Genomic DNA, 12,274 nt, shown 5'->3' on the forward strand with positions numbered 1-12,274 from the left:
TGAGTAATGTGTGTTTATCCCTTGCATTGAGAGGGAAGCTGGAGGCACCATAAATGAATCTTAAGAGCAAGAAAGTATATTCCAAGTTTTCTGGTGATTTCAGATGATGAGGAATTTGCTGATACTGAAAACCTAGAGAAGAAATAAGGATATTAGGAATCCAGGTCCACTGGGAAACTGAGGCTTCATTCAGACAGCACTTCATTCCTTCCCCCTCCTCCCCCCGCCCCCCGGCAAAGTTTATGTGATCTTTCACATAACATAACAGCCACTTCTGGAAGTGCAGCGGAAGTTTAGTGCTCATTCCCCTATTAATTGCTTCCAGGGAAAATCCATTTGCAACACCATTAACTAGGGGGGGGAGGAATTGGAGGATGAAATTTGGGGTGGTATGCCAACATAACTACTCTTTCCTGCCATTTTCGTGGGGGAATCGTAGCGCACATGAGCATAAAGGGTGGGATTGTGGGAACATGTCTGCTGTCTGCTTTTGTGTACCACTATGCTAATGGGAGTGAGTGGAATTTAGTGTGACCTGGGCAGTCTATCAGTCAAAAAGCCACTGTTCCATAATGAAGCTAGTAATGCAGTGTAAAAGGAATGTCAGAAACTGGGACAAAAGTGTCACCAGGAAAACTGGTTCAGCAATCCCCACATCTGAATGCAGCCTGAGTTGACATCTATTTCCTTATTTATCAGGTGACTGCTGGTTGCTAGCTGCTATTGGTTCCTTGACTCTCAATGAGGAACTTTTGCACAGGGTTGTACCTCATGGACAAAGCTTTCAGGAGGACTATGCGGGCATCTTTCACTTCCAGGTAAGGCTCATCTTTCCCACAGAAAGTGCTTCAAAGGAAAGCCCGTCTTGCAGATGGATGGGACCCTAAGCTATGGAAAACGTAAAGCTGCAAACAGAGGAAGCCTTGGCTAAGAAGTGGAGTTATTGCTGAAGGGATAGTTGCCCTGTTCGAACCTAATGTCTACTGTCCCATTACCTCAACCCAATCAGCAAAGCTCATAGCTCAGTGGTAGAGTACATCCTTTGGATGCAAACCATCATCAGTTCAAGCCCTGGCATCTCCAGGTAGAGCTGGGGAAGAACATCTAAGACCTTGGAAAGCCACTGCCAGTTGATATATACGATATATACTAAGGTGGTGTATTCCTCTTCCAGTTTAGTGGTGGAGCCTATTGAGCCTGAGCATCTATCTCGATCCTGCAATACCCAAGGTGCAGGCTTCTTCAGGAGGAAGAGCAGGATATAAATTGAGTTGTAGTTGTTATTGTTATTATTATTAATAATAATAATAATAGATGGAGTGATGGTCTGATTCCAACTGGACCATCTTGCTATGTTACTCTTCCTTACCTCATTATTATTCTCCGACTTCTTATTCTTCAGATCTGGCAGTTTGGTGAATGGGTGGATGTAGTGATTGATGATCGGCTGCCAACCAAGGATGGAGAGCTGGTGTTTGTGCACTCAGCGGAGTGCCAGGAGTTCTGGAGTGCTCTGCTGGAAAAAGCTTATGCCAAGTGAGTGCTGCCTCAGCACAGGTTATGCCCTTTTGTGTGTTTTTCCCCAGCAAGCCCTGGTTTGGATTTTTTTCCGTTGTTCTTCAACTCACCACCTTCTGTAACTGGGCCTTCCGGTTTCCAGGAGGCCAGGTTTAAGGCTAGCCTACTAACCGCCAATTCTCTTTGCCATACAGGCTGAACGGCTCTTATGAGGCCCTGTCGGGGGGCAGCACCACAGAGGGCTTTGAGGACTTCACCGGTGGTGTGGCAGAGATGTACGATCTCAAGAAGCCACCTCGCGACTTGTGCAGGATCATTTCCAAGGCTCTTGAGAGGGGATCCCTGCTGGGCTGCTCCATTGATGTAAGCAGTGCATCAAGAGGGAGCTTGTGGGATGTTCCAGATGTGGAATCAAAGTGGGGCAGCGGAGGGAGATCGGGCTTCCCTGATCTGGCTCTGATATTTGTTCTGAGGCCAGGGATTCGGTCAGTGGAAACCTGTCAGAGTAGAACAGTAGAATAGGCCCAAATGTTAACTCAAGTCTCTGTTTGGCTGTGAAGTTCCATTTCTCATGTTCATCTGTAGCAAGAGACATTTGGTTGGTGCCCCCTTGTGTTAGGAAAGTGTACGGACAACCACCCTGTTTCAGGCAAATACAGTACAGTTCAGGTTGCCATTTTCTTTTACTCTTTAGTTGAGTTCTTTTAAAAGTTAGAAAACAATGACGTGAAAAACAGGGGCATATGAATAGTCTTGTTATGTGCAAATTAGTCAGCTGCTGGTCTGAGCTCCATGCTTGACTGACCATTGTCTGGGATGTTTGCCAAACACACATCTTTTAATTATTCCTGTGTTTTTAAAATGCGAGGAGAGAAAAACAACATTGGTGACCACACACAAGTGCACACCAGTCTAAGCAAGAGAAATGGAGTGGTGCCAAGTTGTGAAGGAGGAATGCCTCTGAGCCAAGCATCCTACGCAACAGCCTTTCCTTTCTCCACACCCACTCTTATTGCCCTGCATGCCTGCTCACACATTGTCCACAGGGTGACCTTCTATAAATGTCCATTTGCGAGTTGTAATAAGTCATCCCCCCTCACACTCCATACTGTTGTGGAGAAAAGCAGTGCCAAGTAAGCCAGAAAAATGAATGAGGGCTACATCCCATATATATATACACTATGATTTAGTGGGCCAGAACTAATCTGTACATTATCAGTGCATTTACTTTTCACAGTTTGTGTATTCTGAATAATACAAGTGGCCAGTTGGTGAATAGCTTGCAGCTAATCTATGGAATAGCTTTATGTTGTAAAATGGGGATGGGTGAAGCTGTGGCCCTCCAGATAATGTTGATTTCCAATTCCCATCAGGCCAGCCAGTGTGGCCAGTGATGATGGGAGTTGTAGTCCCAACAAGAACTGGAGGGCTGGAGGTTCCCCATCCCTGCTATAGAATTTTGCCTTCAAATGTGAAAAGCTGGTCTTCTCTTGTTGAAAAAGTAAAGAAATCGACCTGGATGTCGTCAGCACTCCTAGTGATGTTTCACCCAAAGTTCTCTGTCAAGTTTCCAAATAACAGTTTTCCAGAAGTCAAAGCCTATACCCACTAAAGGGCCCTTTTCCTATGGAACCTATGGAAACTGAGCACCTCTTGATGTAGATGCTGTAATGCCCACAGCCTTACTGCACGACTTCTGCATCCTTCTGAAATGAACAGGCTTGTAAGAGTTCACAGCCTCTTCAACATTGTGAATGAACTTTTCACTGAGGCAACTAGGATATACAGGAACCAACACTGAGCTGTGAACTGCTGCTGGTACATTGTTTAGCAGCCATTTTAGTCCATCGCCTTTTGGAGAGAGGGGAGGGTTAAGCCTTTTAACCAGTGCCATATATCCTCTTTCTACAGATCACAAGTGCATTTGACATGGAAGCCATTACCTTCAAGAAACTCGTGAAGGGCCATGCCTATAGCGTCACAGGATTGAAGAATGTGAGTTTCTCTTCAAGGGGCTGTGGAGACCAATTCAAGGGCTTTAGCCATGTGTGTCGGTTGTCTCAATACCTTAACTTTGACAGGTGGACTATCGTGGCCGGCAGGAAGCGCTCATTCGGATAAGGAATCCCTGGGGCCAAGTGGAGTGGACTGGAGCCTGGAGTGATAGGTGGGTTGGACGTGTTCCTGCCGTGACATTAGTAGGTGCCGTGCCCAGCTGTGACATCTGATAGCGATCCCATTTGGGATGCATCCGGGTGACACTTAAAAAAATGTTTCGCAAATGCATGTGCCATCACTCGATGACCTTAGCATCAGGTGATGATCTGCATGTGCAATTAAGCCATCACAGGTAGAATTTCCATCTCCTTTTTAACACAGTGCTTTTTTATCTAATTAGCCATCTAATTAGATTTTAATTTGATCCTGACTTATTTTTAGGAGGTAATTTGATTATAGTTTGATTTTATACCAATGTTATTGTTGGCGATTTGCAGTTTAGTAGCGCTGCAGAGAGCTTGCTGGGGAGACCATGCATTAAAAAGGGACTCAAAAATAACTTAAACAAGGTTTTAATAACAAAAACTCCTTATACACTAAATACATCAACAACAAACCAGACCCAACCACCAACCCATCCCCCAGGGTAATGCGAGAGCTAGGTGCTGCTCCTTATATACTATGACCAATTGCTGACACAGCTTGATTAACACAGCCTAGCAGCACCTGCTATGTTTCACAGCTGTAAGACTGGGTCTTGTTATTTGCCCTGACCCTGGCCCTTAAAGACATACATAACTTGTGAAATAATAATGAACCTTCACATTTTAAAGTGACCATTCAACAGTTATATATTTGATGTTAGCTGCCCTGAGCCCGGGGAAGGTGGGATACAAATAAAAGTTTATTATTATTGTTGTTGTTGTTGTTGTTGTTGTTGTTGTTGTTATTGAATCTGTTCATCCATGAGCTGGAATGAAACATCAGGTTAGGGTCAAGGGTAGCTGCCTAATAGAGTCAGATCAATGGACTGTTTAACTTAGAATTGTCTACACTGGCTGGAAGCAGCTCTCCAGGGTTTCAGACAAGAGGGAGAATTGAACTTGGGACTTTTTGAATGCAAAGCATGGGCTCTTCCACAGCCCTTTGCTGCTACCAGATAAAACTGGAAGGAGTAACATGTCACTAAAATTCTACTCAATATTGATCCAGAGCAGATTCCAATGTATAGTTAGCAGAATAAAAACTTAAACACATTGCAGGATTCTCAAAAAATAGACCATGAAATTGTATTTCATCCAGCATTTGCTACTTGAAGGCAAATGTGCATAATGGTCACAAATCCAATACGTTCAGGATTGGCACTGTCCATAAGAAGTCCAGTTGCAGCAGACTTAACTTAAACTTACAATAACTTATAATAATTCTAAACCTTAACATTAAGCACACTGTGTACAGAACACCACACCAGAAGGAAAAGAGACAGAAAGAATAACTGAAACCCAGGCTCCTTCTGGCCTCTTATTATAGTCAGCATGACCTTGAAGAAGAGATAACAGAACCAGTTTAAACCAGCTGTACTCAGCTTCTCTGAAGGAATAACCCAAACATCATGAACCTTCTGCTTGTTTCTTTCACACAAAGAAGCTTCAAGAACCCTCTTGAATTAATTAGAATAGGAAAGATCTCCACGCATCAGATCAATACTTTCTGCACTAAGAAATGCAGACTGACACAACATGGGGAGGACACACAGCATAACTGTCTTTCTGTTGCTATCTTAGCTCTTCTGAGTGGAACGAAGTGGACCCCGATCAGAGGGAAGAACTGCAGCTGAAAATGGAAGATGGTGAATTCTGGTGAGTTCTGAGACTTGTGGCACTGTTTGTTCCTGGTGTGTACACACACAGAGACATGCAGATACCCCCAATAATTCCTAATTCTGCAGTGGGATATACAGAAGCGTTTGATGCCAAGCATTTGATTGCCTCTTTTAAAAAAAAACAGAACAAAACAAAACACCCATAGCTCCTTTCTGTTTGTACCCCAAAGTTGTTTAAAGAGTAGGTGTGGAAAGTGTTTTCTTTTGGCTTCAAGGTTCTTTAAGCATTGGAGCAGCATTGCACTTGCCCTGCCTGATTCTCCTCTCTGCCCTGTGACTTCAACATACCTTTTTGTCCCTGCAGGATGTCTTTTCGAGACTTTCTACGTGAGTTTTCCAGGCTGGAGATCTGCAACCTCACCCCCGATGCTCTGACCAAGGATGACATGAGCAGATGGCATACCACCCTCTTTGAGGGCACCTGGCGCCGAGGCAGCACAGCAGGAGGCTGCAGGAACCACCCAGGTAACAGCTGCTGCCTATTCTTTGTCCGCCCTCTTTGGTGGTACTGGACTAGTAAAGTGACTCCCACATTCTGCAGAGGTGTGATATATAAATTCACCATCCTGGAGCCTCTGCTTGAGCCACGATTTGTAGCCTGATGTCCTCCTCTCTGGATGCCTTAGTTGTGGAAAACTAAGCTTTTTCCGATAATGCAATAGGTGGCCCTGGGAAAGACCACTGGCAGGGCTACTTCTGACATGCAGCTAGACACATTAATGTCAACCACAACAAAATCTGTGCAGTGTGAAAAGTTATTACGCACTTGGACATATGGGATTTCGGAAGTAACCACGTACAGTGGTACCTCTGGTTATGAACTTAATTCATTCCGGAGGTCCGTTCTTAACCTGAAACCATTCTTAACCTGAGGTACCACTTTAGCTAATGGGGCCTCCCACTGCCACCGTGCTGCTGACACACAATTTCTGTTCTCATCCTGAGGTAAAGTTCTTAACCCGAGGTACTACTTCCGGGTTAGCGGAGTCTGTAACTCGAAGTGTTTGTAACCCAAGGTGTTTGTAACCCGAGGTTAAAGAACCACTGTTTCTTTAAAAAAGAAATAGATGAGGAAAGATAGGAAGAAACAGGAAATCAAGATGAATACTGGTTGCTTTCAAATCTTGATAAACTTGTAGTATATTGTGAGGCTAGTTACTTGACTAGTCAGAGGCTTTTATTGACTCGTAGCAAACTCAAACAATTAATCTAGGTATACAATCACTACACACCAGTAGAAAACAAAAACAAGATTGTTCAGTGGTGCTTCCTCTCACATTGTACTGAGCTTGCAAAAATTTATTTCATCTTGAGATGAAGTGGGGACTCAGCTTCATAGTTATGCTTTGTGGGGGAGTCTCAGTACTCAAGTATAGTTTAAAAAAGGGAGATAATCTCTTCCCCAAAATAATTGAGGGGGCATCCCTTGCTCTCCCATCCTTTTGAGGGCACCTCTATTTTCTTGCTCCCTCACCGTCTTTTTTATTTTGCACATTTCTTTCTTCCTCTGTTTTTTTTTTAATTTTTCCCTCTTTTTCTGTTAATTCTTACTTTTCTCTTCTGTCTTCCATGTTCATTCTTTCATTTACAAAGAGGATGGGAGTGGGCAGTGGGCTGGCTGTTTGTACCGTAAGGGAGAAAAGCTTAGACCAAACCCTGCCACAGTGTCACCATCTTCCCTCTTCCCCTTGCAGCTACATTCTGGATTAACCCCCAGTTCAAAATCAAGCTCTTGGAAGAGGACGACGACCCAGACGACAATGAATTGGCTTGCAGCTTCTTAGTGGCCTTGATGCAAAAGCACCGGCGGAAAGCACGTAAAGCTGGCGAAGACATGCACACCATTGGCTTTGCAGTCTATGAGGTAACCCCACGTGGCTTCCTGGTGTGCCCTTTTGAGCATCATCACTTAATAGGAGCGCATTCCTAACCTTTGCCTGCTTTCTCTCTGTGTACAGGTTCCTGAGGAGGTATGCCCTGAGCCACCAAAACCCCATTACTGAATTGTGTGCAAGAATGAAATGGGTTGAGGCCACAGAGTGCTGTTCCCTATTCTGGATGGAATCTGAAACATGTACCTTCCTCCTGCTTGATGCAAACAGAGACCCATAATGTTGTGCACAGCTCTTTGATGGCTGCAGACATAGAATCATAGAGTTGGAAGAGACCACAAGGGCCATCGAGTCCAACCCCCTGCCAAGCAGGAAATGGTCCAAATGGTCCAAATGGACTAGACCAAATGGTCCAGGCTGTATAAGTTCTAAGCTAGAAAGGGGGGGTCCAATTCTGCACTGGATGCATCAACAAATTAAGCAAAATCAGTAAATGTGTGGTGGTTGCATGATTTTAGATGGGTTTGCCACATGGCTTCATGAGACTTTAAAGTGGGATTGTAGTGCTTTAAATGCATGGTGTGAGTGTATGTTTCTATATATGCATGTGATGCCTAGGCCGTTGTCATCAGATGAAGGAGGGGGCCTGCCCCTTTGCCGCCCTGTATAATATACCTGAACTGTTTCCTGTTCCAGAACCAGGGCTGCCAGAGTATTCACCTGAAAAAGGAATTCTTCCTGAGGAACCAGTCTCGGGCGCGCTCAGAGACCTTTATCAACCTGCGGGAGGTGAGCAACCACATCCGCCTTCCCCCAGGCGAATACATCATCGTGCCCTCCACCTTTGAGCCTCACCAGGAAGCAGACTTCATCCTGCGCGTCTTCACCGAGAAGCAGTCAGACACAGAGTGAGTCCATGCCTTCGGTGTGAGCTACTATCATCTCCTAGGTCTTTGTAAGGGATGTATGAGCTTACCTCGGGACTCAGCTGCGTTTCTGTAAATTAGCTTGGATGCCAGGTGACTTTTTGGGGGTTAAGAAAAGGAAGGCGCTGAGCAGCAGAAGATACTCTAGATGATGGACGAAAGACTCAAAAGCTAGTTGAGGAGTAGACCTGACGTGTATTCCACAAATGTCTTTATCCTCACAGTGGCTTTCCATGTTTTGCTGCCTGAGTGAGCTGCACAGCAAACTTCCAGATACATCCATTGGGACTGCTCTCTTGAATTGGGGACAGTCAAAGTGGAGATGTGTCCTACCATATCTCTTGCCCTTCTGCCAGGCCCTCCTCCATCTTCTCAGAACTAGAGGCTTTCCTAACATTGTTCTTTCTTCTCCAGGGAGCTGGATGAGGAGATCAGCGCAGATCTGCCTGATGAGGTAACACTCCAACCCAAGACGGGCAGTTTTAAGTGTCAAACCTCCCTCTTTTTTAATTCTGACTTATTTAGGAGAGCATTTAAGTGTGTGTGTGTGTGTGCGTGTGCGTGTGTGTGTATTCTGCACATTTCACTGTATCTGGGTCTTAAAGCAGTTTACAAAAAGTGAAAGCAATACAGTGTACAAAATTTAAAACATCAAAGATGATAATACCGAAACAAGTATTCATGGTGCGAATGCCTCCTGGAACAAAATGGTTCTAACCAAGCGTGTGAAGCTTAGCAGGGCAATGCCTGTATGATTTCTAGTGTGAGGGAGTTCCATATAGTTGGGCTCGCTGCATTCAAGGCATGACTCCAGTGTTGGATTAGAAGCTGGGAGAGCAGTGTTTGAATTCCCACTTGGCCGTGAAACTCACTGGGTGACCTTTCAGCCTACCCCACAAGGTTGCTGTGGAGATTAAATGAGGAGAGGGGGAGTGATGTATGCCACCTTGAGTGCCAAAGTTGGGCTAGGAAAGCAATAAATAATACTTTGGTCCATGGGGGGTGATCTCTGTAATTGGCTTGGGTCCAAGGGCAAGGCGGTTCTTAAGGTATCCTGGGCCTTAGTTGCTGAGGGCTTTGTACACCAGTAGAAACACCTTGAACCTGGCCTGGTAGGAAAGGGGAAGCCAATGCAGGTCTCTTAACCCTGCCTTTTCCCATTATCCATCTAGCTGCAGCAATCTGCTCTAGATCAAGCTTTGAGATGAGTCCCAAGGACAGCTCCCCATAAAGCATGTTGCAGTAATATAGTCTTGGGTTACTGTATAAATCACCTGCACATAATAAAATACTTTGTTGAGCATTTGGCTAATGTCCCTTCACGCCAATGTTCCTCCTTCTTAAAGCTACATTTTAAATCATCCTTGTTGGTTAAAACAGGATGGGATGAAGCATGGAGAATTAAGGGAAGGGGAAAAGCCAGCTGACGGAAAGTGAGAAGATAGCATTTAATGATGGGAGTGTGTAAGATGCTGTCAGTGGTTTTTGAAGATAGCTAGAGGGAAAATTAGGTAATCAGAGCAGTGCTTCACCTGCTGGTCCTGGTTTTTGTTTCCTCAGGAAGAGATATCTGAGGATGACGTGGACGAAAACTTCAAGAACATGTTCCGGCAGCTTGCAGGAGAGGTAGGTACTGTGACTCAGCATTCCTGTCAGTTTCTTCCCCTTCAGTTGTTGTGTGCAATGAGCAAATAAAGTAGTGCCAGTGGCTTTGACAATGTAGAAGTGAGAAGGTGTTGAAGGAGCCTGTTCACCATGGAAAGAGGACTTCACTTGGATCAGGGACCTCTCTGAGGGATGCCCCAAAGTCGCCTTCCTTCAACCTCATCTACCTCACAGGGGTATTGTAGAGATAAAATGAGGGTGACAGAGGCATGCACATAGAACTTGGAGAATGGAGGGAAAGTTGAGGGGAAGCACAATAGATAAATATCATTGAACAGAAGCATGCTGGTGATCTCTGGAGGAAGATGGCAATAGTTCATTGGAATATGAATTTGAGACTGAAGGGCTCATAGTCCGGACAAATTTCCCTGACTGCTTCAGTGACTTAGCCTTCCTCGGTGTTGTCCAGAACCATCTCTTAATACTAGGGATGCTTGAAGAATTTAGTTTCTGAATTCTGATACAAACGGACCTGGGACTGAGTTTCAAATCAGAAAGCAATGCTTTGAATTTTGTGATGCCATTCTTGGCTCAAAAAACGTATACCAAAACTTGTAAATAAATCTGTTTTGTATGTTTAGAAACCCATTTATTGATGCAAAACGCATTTAAATACATATTTTGGAATAAAATACATATTTAAATATTAATTTTGCTGTAGATTAAAAAAACAAACAGAATTGCAGATTGGTGTGGAAGCAGGGCACAGTGAACTTACGTATGTGAAATCATGGATTGTAGATAGAGTGATCCATTCATCCCTATGCATTGACAGGCTGCCTGAGGTGGGATCAGAGCCTGAGGAGTTAGGAGTGAGCTGCTTTTGGATCCCTGAAAATCTCTGAGCCATGAAATGCTCTTCTAACGATCTGCCTTCTCTCCCTTCCTCCAGGACATGGAAATCAGTGTCTTTGAGCTCCGAACCATTCTGAACAGAGTCATTGCCAGACGTAAGTGCTTCTTATTCAGACTCCTGGCCTATGCTGTGGGTGTCTCTGAACATCACATCCAAGTGTAATAACAGTGTGTCTCTTTCCTCCCTCGGCCAGACAAAGATCTGAAGACAGATGGGTTCAGCATGGATTCTTGCCGTAACATGGTCAACCTGATGGATGTATCCTTTCTGCTGAGAAGGGAGAAATGGGGAGGGTTATCTTGATCAAAGAAAGTGGGGCAAGGATACAAATCTGCTCATAGCATAGAACTACGGGCAAAGGTAGTTTTGCGAGAGAGAGAGGAGTGTTCTTGTATGAAGCTTAATAGCCTAAACCTACTGACCCAAGTTTGCCCATCACAATAAGCGGTAGTTAATGGTTTTCCCTGACTTCATGTAAGTCTGCACCAGGGATCATGCTTCGTTTCATTCCCCAAAACCCAAGATTTGTGCTTAGCTTACTGATTTGGAAATACCAAAAAGCAAGGGATTATGGTTTGTTTTCTCCAAGTAGATGTGAGGAGGGAGAGAAGAGCCTCTTAGATGCTAACATGGTTCCCTTTAGATATTGTACTACAGCTTCCATCAGCTCCTGCCAGCATGGCTTCTGGTCAGGGATGGGAGTTGTGTATACCATTACCTATGTGAAGGGAGCCCCTGTGGCCTCATGATGTGTTCATCATTTACGAATGCAGAGTAGGACAACTTTTGAGGTAGTTGCCTCTTTATTCCTCTTAGTTGTAGGCAGGCGGTTGCTTGCGATTGTGCAGCCTCTCTGTGTATAGTTTGTCCTAGCCCTATAGCAGGCCAGAGATTTCTTGTAACTTGCAATTTTTAGGATATTGTGGGAGCCGATCTGTGTTAGTTAAATGCTGATTCTCTGGCTTACTCATGGCCCCATTGCTCACAGAAGTGTATTAGGCAACTGTATTTTGTTGCAATGCCCCTCTTCATACACGTGTGTAATTAGTGCGTGTGTTGTGAGCTGTGCTTTGGAGCCAGTTGTCTGATTGTGCTTACATTAGACACTTCAATGTGTCAAGATCTTGGGAGCATTCAGCCAACAAGATAAATGTACCATGAGATGGGCCTTGTTTTTTCTTTCTTTTCCAAATTATTTTTATTAGTTACCAAATTAATACAGTGGTACGTCGGGTTACAAACACTTTGGGTTACAAACTCTGCTAACCCGGAAGTAGTACCTCGGGTTGAGAACTTTGCCCCAGGATGAGAACGGAAATTGTGCGCTGGCAGCAGCAGGAGGCCCCATTAGCGAAAGCACGCCTCAGGTTAAAAACAGTTTCGAGTTAAGAACGGACCTCCGGAACGAATTAAGTTTGTAACCCGAGGTACCACTATACAAATAAAACTTAATTAATTTAATTTAATACATTTTTTAAAAATCAGGTTTCCCACTCCTGTTGCCAACATATCCCCATCTCTTCTGTTGTTGCCACATTCTTTTTTCTTGAAATCCTCTTAAAATCCTCGCTAGATGTAGATGGGCCTTGTTTTTTCA

General features: G+C 44.3%; 1 protein-coding gene across 5 annotated transcripts in view; it reads left to right on the forward strand.

Annotated features, from left to right (window-relative positions):
- The window catches only part of CAPN11 (calpain 11), a 32,907-nt gene that overhangs the window by 13,945 nt on the left and 6,688 nt on the right, over positions 1 to 12,274 (forward strand). For all 5 annotated transcript variants that reach the window (XM_083606197.1, XM_083606198.1, XM_083606200.1 and 2 more), the window contains 14 exons: positions 700 to 818; positions 1,403 to 1,536; positions 1,713 to 1,881; positions 3,430 to 3,513; positions 3,600 to 3,685; positions 5,301 to 5,375; positions 5,703 to 5,863; positions 7,093 to 7,262; positions 7,357 to 7,368; positions 7,927 to 8,138; positions 8,571 to 8,610; positions 9,717 to 9,782; positions 10,714 to 10,771; positions 10,871 to 10,935. In XM_083606197.1, coding sequence (XP_083462323.1) covers positions 700 to 818; positions 1,403 to 1,536; positions 1,713 to 1,881; positions 3,430 to 3,513; positions 3,600 to 3,685; positions 5,301 to 5,375; positions 5,703 to 5,863; positions 7,093 to 7,262; positions 7,357 to 7,368; positions 7,927 to 8,138; positions 8,571 to 8,610; positions 9,717 to 9,782; positions 10,714 to 10,771; positions 10,871 to 10,935 — 1,451 coding nt within the window. The remainder of the gene's footprint in view (positions 1 to 699; positions 819 to 1,402; positions 1,537 to 1,712; positions 1,882 to 3,429; positions 3,514 to 3,599; positions 3,686 to 5,300; positions 5,376 to 5,702; positions 5,864 to 7,092; positions 7,263 to 7,356; positions 7,369 to 7,926; positions 8,139 to 8,570; positions 8,611 to 9,716; positions 9,783 to 10,713; positions 10,772 to 10,870; positions 10,936 to 12,274) is intronic.

This window comes from Podarcis filfolensis (genome assembly GCF_964270895.1).
Source record: "Podarcis filfolensis genome assembly, chromosome: 3".
Classification (NCBI taxonomy): Eukaryota; Metazoa; Chordata; class Lepidosauria; order Squamata; family Lacertidae; genus Podarcis; species Podarcis filfolensis.